This window comes from Lithobates pipiens, unplaced genomic scaffold (assembly GCF_037356315.1).
Source record: "Lithobates pipiens isolate NorthernLeopardFrog02 unplaced genomic scaffold, aLitPip1_a1.2 Scaffold_8, whole genome shotgun sequence".
NCBI classification, from domain to species: domain Eukaryota; kingdom Metazoa; phylum Chordata; class Amphibia; order Anura; family Ranidae; genus Lithobates; species Lithobates pipiens.
In genome coordinates, this window is record NW_027507903.1 from 657,218,742 (window position 1) to 657,236,224 (window position 17,483).

Consider the following 17,483-nt stretch of genomic DNA (forward strand, 5'->3'; position numbering starts at 1 on the left):
GTACTGGGGCTCACTTGGAGACAAAGAGACACACAGGGGTGCACCTGGAACAATTAGATGGCACAGGGGTGCACCTGGAACCATTAGATGGCACAGGGGTGCACCTGGAACCATTAGATGGCACAGGGTGCACTGAGCTACACTTGGAGACATGGAAGCGCAAGGATGCATTGAAGTTACTAGATAACATTTTGATTCACAGGAAGCAAACAGGGTTGCAGATAGAGTCACCAGATGACACAGAGTGCCATCATGTGCTAAGGTGCATTGGCGTTACAAGATGGTAGAGAACTCTCTGGGGTGCACTTGGAGACATGGAAGCGCTTAGGGTTCACTGGAGTTACTAGATGGCACAGGGTGCTCTGAAATACACTTGGAGTCTCTTGAAGTCTTAGGGGGCACACAGGGGTGCACTTGGAGTCACTAGATAACAGAGGGAGCTGCAGGATATTCTAGGGGACACTAGAGTTATGTTGCCTACAGGGCACACCAACGACGCTGAAGAACACTAGAGACACTTGAGCCCTCAGGCACACTGAAGACACTAAAGCACACTAGAGACACTGGAGCCATAAGGTACACTGGAGACACCAAGGCACATTAGAGACTTTTGGCACCTCAGATACACTAAAGACACTGAGGTACATGAGATACACTCAAGCCTTCAGGCACAATGGAGATAATGAGGCTTATTAGAAACACTTGAGCCCTCAAGCTCACTGGAGACAATGGAGCACACTAGAGACACTCAAACCCTCAGGCATACTGGAGACATTGAGGCACACTAGAAACACTCAAACCCTCCCCTCAGGCACACTGTAGACACTCAGGCACACTAAAGACACTTAAGCCTTCAGACACACTGAAGACACTCAAGCACACTAGAGACACTCAATCCCTCAGGAACACTGGAGACACAAAAGGCACACTAAAGACACTCCAGCCCTCAGGCACACTGGAGATACTGGAGCACACAAGCGACACTTGAGCCCTTAGGCACACTACAGACATTGAGCCACATTAGAAACATTTGATACCTCAGGCACACTGGAGACACTAAGGTATGCTAGAGACACTCAAGCGCTCAGGTACTCTAGAGACACTGAGGAACACTAGACACACTCAATCCTTCAGGCACACGGGAGACATTTAGGAGCACTAGAGACACTCAAGCAATCATGCACACTGGAGACATTAAGCTACTCTAAACACACTCAAGCCTTCAGGGACACTAGAGACACTGAGGTCGCGTACACACGGGCGGATTGTCCGCCCAACTAAGTACGTCAGACAGTCTGACAGACTGTCCGTCGTACTTTTGAATGAACGGACTTGACCACACACGACGAACGAACAGTTCGCCGAAAACTTGCGCGATGACGTGTACAGCACGTACGACGGGACTAGAAATTCGACGTCCAATACACTGCAATGCAACCTTCGGCCGTGTAAATCCTTTCTGAGCATGCGCCATACTTAGTCCGTCCAACTTGCCTACTAACGAGTGGACTGTCCGCTGAAACCAAGTTTTGACGGACAAACTTACGGAAATTCCGAAAGACTTGGTTCACCAGACTGTCCGCTGAAACAGTCCGCTGAAGCCCACACACGAGCGGATTGTCCGCTGAACTGTGTTTCAGCGGACTAAGTTGGGCGGACAATCCGCCCGTGTGTACGCGGCCTGAGGCACACAAGAGACACTTAAGTCCTCAGGCACACTGGAGACACTGAGGCACATTAGAAATACTGGAGCCCTCAGGCACACTGGAGACACTGAGGCTTTTTGGAGACACTCGAGCCCTCAGGCACACTGGAGGCACTAAGTTACACTAGAGACACTCAAACCATTAGGCACACTGGAGACACTAAGATAGTTACAATAGAGACACTGAGGCACACAAGAGACACTCAATTCCTCAACACACACTGGAGACACTGAGGCATGTTATAGACATTCAAGTCCTCAGGCTCGCTGGCCCTGTCACCTGGTATGGACTTAAAGGGGAATCCCTACGCTAAAAAATCGGCGTGAGGTCCCCCCCCCCCCTAGGTCCATATCAGACCCTTATCCGAGCACGCTACCTGGCCGGTCAGGAAAGGGGGTGGGGACGAGCGAGCGCCCCCCCCCCCTCCTGAGCCATACCAGGCTGCGTTCCCTCAACATGGGGGGGTGCCTTGGGGAAGGGGGAGCCGCGCGCCCCCCCCCCCCAACCCAAAGCACCTTGTCACCATGTTGATGAAGACAAGGGCCTCTTCCCGACAACCCTGGCTGTTGGTTGTCGGGGTCTGCGGGCGGGGGGCTTATCGGAATCCGTGAGCCCCCTTTAATAAGGGGGCCCCCGGATCCCGGCCCCCCACCCTATGTGAATGAGTATGGGGTACAATGTACTCCTACCCATTCACCTCTAAAAAAAAGTTTAAAAAAAACACAACACACAAGGGTTAAAATAGTTTATTGCACAGCTCCGGTGGTCTTCTTCCGTCTTCGGGGGTCTTCTCGCTGGACTCCTCCGCTATCTTCTGCTAGCTCTTTTACTAGCGGAGGAGCCCGGCTTTCTTCTTTGCTGCCGCCGCTCTCTTCTTCCGACTTCGGGGGTCTTGTCCCCCTCTTTGGGGGTCTTGTCCCCCTCTTTGGTCCTTCTTGCCGGGCCACCACGCCTTCTTCTAGCTCTTTTACAAGCGGTGGCCCGGTCTTCTGTCGCCGCTGTCTTTTGGCCTTCTGTTCTTCTCTTCTGTTCTTCTGTTGTTCTCTTCTGGAGATGTTGCCTCGTCGCTGTCTCCGGTCACAATGACAGGGACGGGGTGTCTTATATAGGGACATCACCGGATGATGTCCCCGCCCATTATGATGTCACAGTCCCAGAGGATGCTGGGACTGTGACATCATGATGGGCGGGGACATCATCCGGGATGTCCCTATATAAGTCGCCGCACGCCGCGTCCCTGTCATTGTGACTGGAGACAGCGACGAAGCAACATCTCCAGAAGGCACCCCTCCCATGTTGAGGGCACGCGGCCTGGTACGGCTCAGGGGGGGGGGGGGGGGCGGTCGCTCATCCCCACCCCCTTTCCTGACCGGCCGGGTAGTGTGCTCGGACAAGGGTCTGATATGGACCTGGGGGGACCCCCATGCCGATTTTTCGGCGTAGGGATTCCCCTTTAAGTCCATACCAGGTGACGGGGCCATGGACGCCTCCTTCACTGGCCCCGGCTACCTGGAAACGCGCTCAAAATGAGCGAACTTTCCTCCGTATGTGTGGGCAAGTCCGTTCATTTCAAAAGTACGGCGGATAGTCCGGCGGACTTAGTACGCAGTATTAGTCCTCTGCAAAAGTACCATGTGTGGGCAAGTAGCTCATTTGGAAGGTTCGGCGGACAGTCCAGTGAAAAGTCCGCCAGACTAAGTCCACCAGATAGTCTGCTACGTGTGTACGTGGCATAAGACACACTGAGACATTATCTGTCTCAGGCACATTGGAGACAGTGAGGCAAAATAGAGGCACTCAAGCCCTCATGCACACTGAAGACACTGAAGCATGTTGGAGACACTTAAGCCCTATAGCACACTGGAAACATTGAGGCACACTAGACACACTCAAGCCCTCCAGTGCATAGGAGACACTAGGGCTCATTAGAGACACTCGAGCCCTCAGGCAGACCGGTGAGAATGAGGTACACTAGAGATACTCAAGCCCTCAGGCACACTGAACACACTGAGGCCCATTAGAGATATTTGAGCCCTATTCACACCGGAGACATTGAGGCTTATTAGAGACACTCAAGCCCCCATGCACACTGGAGACATTGAGGCACATTTGAGACATTCAAGCCCTCAGACACACTGGAGATACTGAAGCACACTAGACACATTTAAACCCTCAGGTACACTGGAGACACAGAGGCACTTTAGAAACACTTAAGCCCTCACGCACACTGGAAACACTGAGGCACACTAGAGACATTTGAGCCCTCAGTCACACTGGATGCTTATTAGAAACACTTGAGTTTTGAGGCATACTGGAGACACTGAGGCACATTAGAGACATTCCAGCCCTCAGGCACTTTGAAGACACTAAGGTGCACTAGAGACATATGAGCCCTCGGGCACACTGGAGACACTGAGGCACATTAGACACATTTGAGCCCTCAGGCACACTGGAGACACTGAGGCACATAAGACACATTCGAGCCCTCAGGCACACTGGAGACACTGAGGCACATTAGACACATTCGAGCCCTCAGGCACACTGGAGACACTGAGGCACATAAGACACATTCGAGCCCTCAGGCACACTGGAGACACTGAGGCACATTAGACACATTCGAGCCCTCAGGCACACTGGAGACACTGAGGCACATAAGACACATTCGAGCCCTCAGGCACACTGGAGACACTGAGGCACATTAAACACATTCGAGCCCTCAGGCACACTGGAGACACTGAGGCACATTAGACACATTCGAGCCCTCAGGCACACTGGAGACACTGAGGCACATTAGACACATTTGAGCCCTCAGGCACACTGGAGACACTGAGGCACATAAGACACATTCGAGCCCTCAGGCACACTGGAGACACTGAGGCACATTAGACACATTCGAGCCCTCAGGCACACTGGAGACACTGAGGCACATAAGACACATTCGAGCCCTCAGGCACACTGGAGACACTGAGGCACATTAGACACATTCGAGCCCTCAGGCACACTGGAGACACTGAGGCACATTAGACACATTCGAGCCCTCAGGCACACTGGAGACACTGAGGCACATAAGACACATTCGAGCCCTCAGGCACACTGGAGACACTGAGGCACATTAAACACATTCGAGCCCTCAGGCACACTGGAGACACTGAGGCACATTAGACACATTCGAGCCCTCAGGCACACTGGAGACACTGAGGCACATTAGACACATTTGAGCCCTCAGGCACACTGGAGACACTGAGGCACATAAGACACATTCGAGCCCTCAGGCACACTGGAGACACTGAGGCACATTAGACACATTCGAGCCCTCAGGCACACTGGAGACACTGAGGCACATAAGACACATTCGAGCCCTCAGGCACACTGGAGACACTGAGGCACATTAGACACATTCGAGCCCTCAGGCACACTGGAGACACTGAGGCACATTAGACACATTCGAGCCCTCAGGCACACTGGAGACACTGAGGCACATAAGACACATTCGAGCCCTCAGGCACACTGGAGACACTGAGGCACATTAAACACATTCGAGCCCTCAGGCACACTGGAGACACTGAGGCACATTAGACACATTCGAGCCCTCAGGCACACTGGAGACACTGAGGCACATCAGACACATTCCAGCCCTCAGGCACTTTGAAGACACTGAGGTACACTAGAGACATTCGAGCCCTCAGGCACACTGGAGACACTGAGGCACATTAGACACATTCGAGCCCTCAGGCACACTGGAGACACAGAAGCACGTTAGAGACACGCAAGCCCTCAGGCACACTGAAGACACTGAGATAGAGACACGTAAGCCCTAATGTACACTGGCAACATTGAGGCACACTATAGACACTCAAGCCCTCAGGCACACTGGACACACTAAGGCTCAGGCAGACTCAATATACTGAGGTACCGTACACTATAGACACTCAAGCCCTCAGGCACACTGAAGACACTGAGATAGAGACACGCAAGCCCTAATGTACACTGGCAACATTGAGGCACACTATAGACACTCAAGCCCTCAGGCACACTGGAGACACTAATGCCGCGTACACACGAGTGGATTGTATGGCGTACTTAGTCCGTCGAAACACATTTCAGCGGACAATCCGCTCGTGTGTGGGCTTCAGCTGACTTTTTCAGCGTGCAGTCCGGAGTACTAAGTATTTTGGTTTTTTCGAAATTCTGTCCGTCGTACTTTGGTTTCAGCGGACAATACGGTCGCCAGTATGCTAGTTTGACGGACTAAGAATGGCGCATACCCAGAAAGGATTTACACGGCGGAAGGGTGCTTTGCTGTGTCTTTGACTTCTTATTTCTAGTCCCGTCGTACGTGCTGTACACGTCATCGCGCAAGCTTTCGTCGGACTGTTTGTGTATCCGTGTGTGGTCAAGTCCGTTCAGTGGAAAGTACGACGGACTGTCCGTCGGATTGTATGACGGACTAAGTACGCCATACAATCCGCTCGTGTGTACGCGGCATAAGGCTCAGGCAGACTCAATATACTGAGGTACCGTACACTAGAGACACTCAAGCTCTCAGGTACTCTGAAGACACTAAGGCTCATTAGAGATATTCACATAGTTCCTTACTGTCCCTGGTTTCGAGTAGAGATTGGCCAAACACCCCCGTTCGGTTTGCAGCAGAACAACTGAACAGAGGAAAAGTGCTAACCTGAACGGCGAACCCCATTGAAGTCTATGGGAGCCGAACAGGAACAATCAAAAGCGCCCATTTTAAAGGCTTATATGCAAGTAATTGGCCATAAAAGTGGTATGGGGGTCTGGGTACAGTCCTGGGGGAAATGTATCAATGCAAAACATTCTTTTAAAACAATTTTTTTCTGGAGCAGTGATTTTGATGATGCTTAAAGCGCAATAATAAAAACGAAAATATAGTGCCTGGGGGTTCCCCTAATGCCGCGTACACACAATCGGAATTCCGGCCAGAAAAAGACAGATGAGAGCTTTTCATCGGAAAATGCGACCGTGTGTATGCTCCATCGGAAATTAGCTGTCCGAATTTCCGCCAGCCAAAAATTGATAGCATGTTCTCAATTTTCCCGAAGGAGAAACTTTCTAACAGTAATTCTGATCGCGTGTATGCAATTCCGACACGCCAAAAATCACGCATGCTCAGATTCAACTACGAGACAGAAGCTATTGGCTATTGAACTTCCTCTTTCTAGTCACGTCGTACGTGTTGTACGTTACCGCGTTATAAACGATCGAAATTCGATGTGACCGTGTGTAGGCAAGACAGCTTGAGCCGAATTCCATCGGAATTCCGTCGGGAAAACCATCAAAGCTTTTTCCGACGAGAATTCAGATCGTGTGTACGCCGCATTTGTCTGCCTGTACAGTTTTGTATCTGCTGTAGCATGCATAGAACATGGCTCACTGACTGTAGAGGACATCCTTTGTGGGTCTAAGATAGACATTCCACACAAGACACATCATCTTCTCTGCCATTTTAGTATGGTAGAAAAATATTCAATGCAGACCTACAAACACCATATGGCCAATAGCTTTTGAGCACCTGCCCATCACATCTATATGAACATGTTAGAAATTCTATTCAAGATGCATGGCCATCAATGTTGAATTGTTTCCCCCTTTGAAGCTATAACAGCAAGACTGTCTACAAGATTTTGGAGGGTGTCTGTGGGAATTTGTGCCCATTTGTGAGGTCAGTTACTGATGTTGGGTGAGAAGACCTGGCTCGCAATCGGAGTTCCAATTCATCCCAATGGTGCTCCATAGGGATGAGGTCAGGCCTCTATGCAGGACACTCAAGTTCCTCCAAATCAAACTGGTCAAACCATGTCTTTATGGAGATAGCTTTGTACTCAGGGGCACAGTCATGGTGGAACAGAAAAGGGTCCTCAAGAAGCTGCTACCACTGGGTTGGAAGAACACAATTGTCTACAATGTCTTCACCATTCATTGGAGACTGCTGAACTCAGACATTAAGAAGGAACTCACTTACCTTTGGCCATATAGAACAAAACAGATGGCAATTGTTGCCACAGAGACCTTCATCCACACACATTATAAAGCTGTGCAATTACTGAGCTCTTTTCGGCTGTGTATATGGAAAAGATGAAGAGTGTGGTCTTCACATCTCAGATATATAATAAGCACCAATTTATATTGGGTGCCCTTGCTTTATTATACTGTTTGTGTTTGTAAATGCTAAAAGTGATATTTTTTCCGCTGTCTGACAAGTTCTTCTGATACTTCTGAAAATATCTGTCATGTGTTCAGGTAAGAGGCTATCCCTTGCTTGTAGTGCATTGTGGGTATATTGCCTTTTTGTTAAAATACCTGGATCTTCCGGACAAGAAAACCGACATCTGTGCCACGATAGGCAGCTGCCTTGACTATTGCAACTCATTATATCTGGGATTGCCAAAGAAAATAGTGCAGAGGCTTCAACTCATAGAGAATGCTGCAGCAAGGCTCCTTATGGGTGTCCCTTCGAGGCATCATATCACCCCCATTCTTTGTGCCTTGCACTAGATGCTGGTCTACCATCTGTTTAAAGCAGGTTGTATCAGGTTTAAATTCATGAGAAGCCTTGCTCCGAGTTAACTCTGTTCATGCTTCCACAAACGAGTTCTGGGCAAATCACTTAGATCTAGCAGAAGAGACCTCCTCCACATCTCTGTGCCTAAGAATACCCTGTGTGGTGGTCGAGCTTTCTCCCACCACGGTGCCGTGCTGTGGAATAGCCTCCCTGCCGAGCTCCAGGAGGACCCTACCATCCTGGTCTTTCGAAGGGAAATTGAAGACTTGGCTCTTTACACAAGCCTTTCCTGCATAGCCTTTCTGGTTCCATCTTTTATACTGCTTCTCTGCTGCTGTCTCCTCCTAGTACCTGGGATTTTTTTTTCTCCAGGGACTCCGCCAAGCACATCGGGACCCTTCGGGGTAAGACTGAACTATATCAAGATACCTCTCAACTCAACTCAACATAACTTACCAGTCTGCCCATGGTAGACGGGTTCGGGTTGGGGCGGAGCGGTCTCATCTCGCTTCTTCATACTCTCACAGAAATCATTCAGCATAGTTTGCTGGAGTAGAACCACTTTTACGGTCTTAAGAGAGCTGACCAGCTTTGACTTGGTGAAATCCACTACGGCATCAAGAACTGAATCAGCTGCTGCCGAGGCCTTTATTCTGGCTGCACCTGCATCAAATAAACATTCAAGTACAGTTAGTAGATAGAACAGTCTTTTCTTGATCATACATCACGGGACACAGGAGCTTCATTACATAGTGGGTTATATAGGCACCTCTGGTGATTGGACACTGGTTGACCCAATTAAAGAGAATTCCTCCCCTATATAACCCCTCCCATCAGGGAGGCACCTCAGTTTTTTCGCCAGTGTCTGGTCGATGGTCACGTAAAACTTAGCTCTATGCGGGTCCCGGCGAGGGCCGAAGGGCTACAACAAACCGGATCCATACCTCGGGCCGATAATTGACTCCCAAGATGGTATGGTACCCGGGCCTCGTCTGCCGAAGACACGAGGTTTTGCCTGTAAGTCCTCTCCATTGGAAGACTGGACTCTGGGACAACCAGACTTGGGGTACTGTTTACTCAGGGCGCCCGTAAGTTTCTGGCAGAGTTTTTTACAAGGCCCAGGTAGGAGAATCTTTTCGTAAGATTCCCAGATACGCCTGAAGGTTGGCTAACAATACCCGCCATGATGGGTGAAGGCTGGAATTGGTCTGAAATCAGCAATTCCTGCGGCGGGGAACAGGTATGGGAAGTCATCCTATATATTTTAATATATGAATGGATTTCTTCATTTTGAGTAGTTGTATGTCTTACCTGGTTTCCACCACTTGAGGGAGTAAGAGCAAGCCTGATGCATACTTACATGCCTTTCAAACAAACACGCTCAGTGAAATGCCTGGTCCTCCCAGCTACTCACGTCTCCTTGCAGTCCCTGCCACAATATAAGTTAAAAAGGGGTCCCACGCAGATCGGGGGGTCCCAGGTCACTCCTTTTGGGTTCCCCTTCCCCCCCCCGGATCCCGCGGTCCTCGTGCACGCGCGCGGGCGCGTGCACGCGCGCCGGGCGCGCTCCCGGCCTAATAGGGAAAGGGGGGGGGGTGTGGTTGCCAGCTGTGCACAATCAAGTGCTCCAGACTGCAATGCAGGCGCCAAAACGGCCGTTTTTAAAAGCCCAGAGCGTCAGGGGACTGTAAGGTGAGACACAGGAGCTGTGGGCTGTAAGCATCCGTGGGATTGGATCCAGGCGAACCTTAAGACACCTACTCGGCATCATATTGTGCAGTTAAGCTTATATTGATTTATTGTGAGACTTTAAGCACAACAAAGTGATTGCATTTTACACTAGTAACTCTGCTTTGTAGCTTAGTACTATGTCTCCTCGTAAGAGGGTTTCAGGGGCAGGTAACAAAAGCACTGGCAGGTCACCGCCTGGGTCCAGGGGTTCTAAAAGTGCATGCAGATTACCATTCCCCTCTGCAAGAGTGGAGCCTGCATCTCAAGACGAGTCAGTGCCCCTTTCAGGCTTTGCAGCCTCTCCTAATGTCGCAGCCCCGGTCTATGTCACTGAGGACTCCCTTAGGGCTTCATTGGAGAGTTTTGAAGGGAGGATAATGAATTTTATTTCTGCTTCCCTAAAAGATAGCAAGAAAAGGGGTAGATCCCCTCCCTCTGCTGAAATCCCTCTCTCAGACAGCTGCTCTGAAAATGAGGAGAGATCCCTATCTTTGGAAAGGGATCATGAGCAGTCGGATCAGTCAGAGGATGAGGAGTCAGTCCCCTCCTCCCAGGCACTCAGAAAGCAGGTGCAGTATTACACTGAATTGGTGCGTACCACGTTCAGAATGCCAGCTGCTGAAGTCGCTACATCCTCTGTCTCTTCCCTGGGAGTCAGGAAAGCTCCACAGACTGCTTGTTCCTTCCCAATTCATCCTTTAATGGCTGACTTGATGTATAAGGACTGGGGACATCCCGATTAGTGATGGACGAACTTCCGACGGGACGTTTCGCGAACGCGAAACGCGAACGGACACAAACGTTCGCGAAAACGACCGTTCGCCGCGGGCTCCATTGACTTCAATGGGAGGCGAATTTCGCAAACCTTTAGGTCGAATTTGCGGCCACGGGGTAATTATTAGGGGGTAGCACGTAGTCCCACCACCTGGACAATAGCATAATACATGTATGAGGTGAATTTGGGATCGATAACTACAAGCATTTTTTTTTTATTTGGGAAATTGTTCTGACAATTCAGGACTATGGAGCTAATGAAGGCAATGGAGGAGAGGGAAGGTCAGGGACCAGGGTAGGCAAACAAGAGGGTGCAGGAGATACAGAGCACTGACAGCAGCACCGTAATACAGAGCACTGACATCAGCACCGTGACATACAGCGCTGACAGCAGCTCCGTGACATACAGCGCTGACAGCAGCTCCGTGACATACAGCGCTGACAGCAGCTCCGTGACATACAGCGCTGACAGCAGCTCCGTGACATACAGCGCTGACAGCAGCTCCGTGACATACAGCGCTGACAGCAGCACCGTGACATACAGCGCTGACAGCAGCTCCGTGACATACAGCGCTGACAGCAGCTCCGTGACATACAGCGCTGACAGCAGCTCCGTGACATACAGCACTGACAGCAGCTCCGTGACATACAGCGCTGACAGCAGCTCCGTGACATACAGCGCTGACAGCAGCACCGTGACATACAGCGCTGACAGCAGCTCCGTGACATACAGCGCTGACAGCAGCTCCGTGACATACAGCGCTGACAGCAGCTCCGTGACATACAGCGCTGACAGCAGCTCCGTGACATACAGCGCTGACAGCAGCTCCGTGACATACAGCGCTGACAGCAGCACCGTGACATACAGCGCTGACAGCAGCTCCGTGACATACAGCGCTGACAGCAGCTCCGTGACATACAGCGCTGACAGCAGCTCCGTGACATACAGCACTGACAGCAGCTCCGTGACATACAGCGCTGACAGCAGCTCCGTGACATACAGCGCTGACAGCAGCACCGTGACATACAGCGCTGACAGCAGCTCCGTGACATACAGCGCTGACAGCAGCTCCGTGACATACAGCGCTGACAGCAGCTCCGTGACATACAGCGCTGACAGCAGCTCCGTGACATACAGCGCTGACAGCAGCTCCGTGACATACAGCGCTGACAGCAGCTCCGTGACATACAGCGCTGACAGCAGCTCCGTGACATACAGCGCTGACAGCAGCACCGTGACATACAGCGCTGACAGCAGCTCCGTGACATACAGCGCTGACAGCAGCTCCGTGACATACAGCGCTGACAGCAGCTCCGTGACATACAGCGCTGACAGCAGCTCCGTGACATACAGCGCTGACAGCAGCTCCGTGACATACAGCGCTGACAGCAGCTCCGTGACATACAGCGCTGACAGCAGCTCCGTGACATACAGCGCTGACATCAGCACCGTGACATACAGCGCTGACAGCAGCTCCGTGACATACAGCGCTGACAGCAGCTCCGTGACATACAGCGCTGACAGCAGCTCCGTGACATACAGCGCTGACAGCAGCTCCGTGACATACAGCGCTGACAGCAGCTCCGTGACATACAGCGCTGACAGCAGCACCGTGACATACAGCGCTGACAGCAGCTCCGTGACATACAGCGCTGACAGCAGCTCCGTGACATACAGCGCTGACAGCAGCTCCGTGACATACAGCACTGACAGCAGCTCCGTGACATACAGCGCTGACAGCAGCTCCGTGACATACAGCGCTGACAGCAGCACCGTGACATACAGCGCTGACAGCAGCTCCGTGACATACAGCGCTGACAGCAGCTCCGTGACATACAGCGCTGACAGCAGCTCCGTGACATACAGCGCTGACAGCAGCTCCGTGACATACAGCGCTGACAGCAGCTCCGTGACATACAGCGCTGACAGCAGCTCCGTGACATACAGCGCTGACAGCAGCTCCGTGACATACAGCGCTGACAGCAGCTCCGTGACATACAGCGCTGACAGCAGCTCCGTGACATACAGCGCTGACAGCAGCTCCGTGACATACAGCGCTGACAGCAGCTCCGTGACATACAGCGCTGACAGCAGCTCCGTGACATACAGCGCTGACATCAGCACCGTGACATACAGCGCTGACAGCAGCTCCGTGACATACAGCGCTGACAGCAGCTCCGTGACATACAGCGCTGACAGCAGCTCCGTGACATACAGCGCTGACAGCAGCTCCGTGACATACAGCGCTGACAGCAGCTCCGTGACATACAGCGCTGACAGCAGCACCGTGACATACAGCGCTGACAGCAGCTCCGTGACATACAGCGCTGACAGCAGCTCCGTGACATACAGCGCTGACAGCAGCTCCGTGACATACAGCACTGACAGCAGCTCCGTGACATACAGCGCTGACAGCAGCTCCGTGACATACAGCGCTGACAGCAGCACCGTGACATACAGCGCTGACAGCAGCTCCGTGACATACAGCGCTGACAGCACCTCCGTGACATACAGCGCTGACAGCAGCTCCGTGACATACAGCGCTGACAGCAGCTCCGTGACATACAGCGCTGACAGCAGCTCCGTGACATACAGCGCTGACAGCAGCTCCGTGACATACAGCGCTGACAGCAGCTCCGTGACATACAGCGCTGACAGCAGCTCCGTGACATACAGCGCTGACAGCAGCTCCGTGACATACAGCGCTGACAGCAGCTCCGTGACATACAGCGCTGACAGCAGCTCCGTGACATACAGCGCTGACAGCAGCTCCGTGACATACAGCGCTGACAGCAGCTCCGTGACATACAGCGCTGACAGCAGCTCCGTGACATACAGCGCTGACAGCAGCTCCGTGACATACAGCGCTGACAGCAGCACCGTAAGCAGCCCCAGGAGGAAGTCAGCACAGCACAGGGATGGTGTGATCCCCTCATAATAAGAACCCCCAGGAGGAAGTCAGCACAGCACAGGGATGGTGGGAGCCCCTCATAATAAGAACACCCAGGAGGAAGTCAGCACAGCACAGGGATGGTGGGAACCCCTCATAATAAGCAGCCCCAGTAGAAATATGACACCGCTCAACCTCTTCAAAGAGGAGGGTAGGGGCATATAGTACGGTGTGCTTTTTTGGGTCAGGGAAGTGAGCCAAATGAATTAAGAAGGTCTGTGTGCTTGATTCCAAAAATTGTTTATAGACATATACATGGTCTACTGATCACATGTGTTGAATTCCTCCGAGATCCATGCCTCATTCATTTTTAGAAATGTGAGGTAGTTAACACTGTGGTGAGCTAGGCGAGTACGCTTATCGGTCACAATCCCCCCTGCTGCGCTGAACGTCCTTTCGGACAGGACACTGGATGAGGGGCAAGCCAACAGTTCGATTGCAAATTGGGCAAGCTCTGGCCAGAGGTCAAGCCTGCCCACCCAGTAGTCTAGGGGTTCATCACTCCTCAGAGCGTCCACATCGGCCGTTAACCCAATGTAGTCGGACACCTGACGGTCTAGGCGTTCCCTGATGCTGGATCCGGATGACACCTGTCGATGGGTCGGCTGAAAGAATGACCTCATATCCGAAGTCACCAACACATCTTCAAACCGGCCTCTTCTTGCAGGCGCTGTTGGATTGGTACCCGCAAATCCTTCTCTGGGAGTGGGAATTGCTCCTCTGCCAGCGCACGCAAAAGCAGAATGCAGCATTTCTCGAAGCAAGGCCTGGAAGTGCTGCATTCTGACAGCCCTCTGCGACGGCGGTAACATTTCCGCCATTTTGTGTTTGTACCGGGGGTCTAAGTACGTTGCCACCCAGTACTGGTCCTTGACCCTCATGCTTTTTATACGGGGGTCCCTATTAAAACACTGGAGCATGAAGGCCCCCATTTGCACTAAAGTGGAAGCGGTGTGGTGGCCTGGCTCCTGCTCATCATCCAGGATAATGTCGTCCTCTTCATTCTCCTCTCCCCATCCTCGCACAACAGGGATCCCAGAAAGGTTTAAAGCATGCTCTTCTTGCTCCTGCTCATCCGCCCCGGCACCATCCTCCTCTGACTCCTCATCAGACTCCTGTTGTTGACTTGTCTCAGATAGAGTAGCCCCCCCTGGGAATTCATCCAGCATTGCGACTTCCTCATCTTCCCGCTCCTGCTCCTCCACAGCCTGATCAATGACACGACGCAATGCACGCTCCAGAAAGAAGGCATAAGGTACCATGTCACTGATGGCGCCATGGCTGCGACTGACCAGTTTGGTGATCTCCTCAAATGGCCGCAGAAGTCTGCATGTGTCGCGCATGAGCAGCCACTGGCGCGGTGAAAAAAAACCCAGCTCCCCAGAACCGTTTCTTTCGCAGAGTTCATACAGGTAGACGTTAACTGCACGTTTCTGCTGGAGCAGCCTATCAAGCATATAGAAGGTTGAGTTCCATCGCGTCGGGCAATCGCAAATAAGACGTCTGACCGGCAGATGGTGTCGCCGCTGAATGTCAGCAAGGCGAGCCATGGCCGTGTAAGATCTTCTGAAATGGGCCGAGATTTTCCTTGCCTGCCGCAAGATGTCCTGGACCCCAGGGTATTTGACAAGGAATCGCTGCACGACCAAGTTTAAGACGTGTGCCATGCACGGCACGTGCGTGATTTTGCCCTGTTTCAATGCGCTAAGCAGATTGGCACCGTTGTCACACACCACTTTACCAACTGTCAAATTGAGCGGTGTTAGCCACTCATCTGCCTGTGAACGCAAAGCTGAAAGGAGTGCCGGGCCAGTGTGGCTCTTTGCTTCCAGGCACAACAGACGCAGCACGGCATGGCAACGTCTCACCTGGCATGTGGAATAGGTTCTGGGGAGCTTGGGCGGTGCAGTGGAAGAGACGCTAGCAGCGGAAAAGGAGGAGGCAGCTGAGGAGGAGAGGGAGGAGGATGGAGTAGGAGGAGGAGAAGAAGAGTCAGGCCTGCATGCAATCCGTGGCGGTAAAACCAAATCTACACGGGTGCCACGGGTTACATGCTTGACGGCCGTCAGAAGGTTCACCCAGTGGGCAGTAAAACTGATATACCTTCCCTGCCCGTGTTTGCTAGACCACGTGTCTGTGGTCAGATGTATCTTGGCACCGACACTGTGTGCCAGAGATACATTCACTTGCCGCTGAACATGGCCATATAGCTCTGGGATGCCCTTCTCTGAGAAATACTTCCTTCCTGGGACCTTCCATTGTGGTGTTCCAATGGCCACAAATTTGCGAAAGGCCTCCGAGTCCACCAGTTTATATGGCAGTAGTTGGCGGGCTATGAGTTCTGACAAGCCAGCCGCCAACCGTTGGGCAAGAGGGTTATCCGGCGTCATCATTTTTTTACGCTCAAACATTAGGCCCACGGAAGCCTGCCTTTTTGCAGAAAAATGTGAGCTTGGCGTGATGGAAGGTGGAGTGGAGGACAATTGTGAGGAGAGAGGAGAAGGAGAAGTAGAAGACGAGGCTGGACGGTGAGAGCCTGCAGTGTGGCTTTGTGTGTTCCGTTGCTCCCACTGGGCTCGGTGATGGCTGCTCATGTGCCTTCTTAAGGCGGTCGTCCCTAGGTGAGTATTGGGCTTACCGCGACTAACGCGTTGACTGCAAAGATTGCAGATGGCAACGCTATTGTCAGCAGCGGACACGTTAAAAAAAGCCCACACTGCGGAGCCATGTGCCGGTGTCCTGGGAGCGCCAGATGTGACCGTACATGGTCGATGACTCGCTCCTGATACATTTGCAGTCTGCTTTGTCCCTGCTGTGCAATGTAAGTCATTGCTGCTTCTCCTCCCTATCTGCTGGTCCATATCTCCCTCTGAACTCCCCTCCTCTTCCTCTCTTGTGGGCACCCACGTGACATCACTAGACACGTCATCATCAACGTCACCTTCCCCACCGCTATAAGTAGAGTAGGCAGCAACACCGGGGACCAACCTCCTCCTTGGGCTGATCTGGGTACTGGCGTCAGACTGCTGAGTAGCGCTTGTTGCTACCTCCTCTTCCTGATCCAATACCAAGAGTGGCTGCGCATCAGAAATGTCCTCTTGATATGGATCGGAAAATAATTCCAGTGACTCAAGCGGAAGGTATGTGGTGGTGGTGGTGGTGGTCGTGTTGTTGGTGGTAGTGTCTTTGGGGGTGCACATAGCAGAGAGTGAAGAAGAGGGTGCAGATCGAGAGGATGAGGAGGGTGCAGAAGAGTAAGGCTGAGCGAGCCACTCAACCAAGTCTGGTGCATCCTTTAAAGTAATTGAACGCACCTTCTGCAACTTCCCACTTTGGCTCAAGCCTGTTGCTCCTGCCCTACCCCTACCACCCCTGCGGAAGGGCCTGCCTCTTCCTCTGCATGTCATTTTTTAAATGACCCTGTGACAAAACTCTTAGTCCCTATACCGCTGAAGGACTGCTGCAGTATAGGTGAGCGGTCAGCAGTGGTGCACGTCAACCCTATCTATTGTGGACCTATAGCGGTCCTTACAGAACAGCAGACTGTACCGCACTCAAGCCTATGTACCGTAGCACCCTATACCAAGTTACCAGTCCTTATAAGAACTTTTGTGGACCAAGCAGGTTGTGTATTAGTGTTTAGCAGACTGTACGTCAGTCCCTATACCGCTGAAGGACTGCTGCAGTATAGGGCAGCGGTCAGCAGTGGTGCACGTCAACCCTATCTATTGTGGACCGATAGCGGTCCTTACAGAACAGCAGACTGTACCGCACTCAAGCCTATGTACC

At 52.1% G+C, this 17,483-nt stretch overlaps 1 protein-coding gene across 1 annotated transcript in view; it reads right to left on the reverse strand.

Annotated features, from left to right (window-relative positions):
* Positions 1-17,483, reverse strand: part of LOC143961756 (protein mono-ADP-ribosyltransferase PARP14-like) — a 109,683-nt gene that overhangs the window by 42,321 nt on the left and 49,879 nt on the right. The window contains exon 9 of the mRNA XM_077471098.1: positions 8,695-8,901. Coding sequence (XP_077327224.1) covers positions 8,695-8,901 — 207 coding nt within the window. The remainder of the gene's footprint in view (positions 1-8,694; positions 8,902-17,483) is intronic.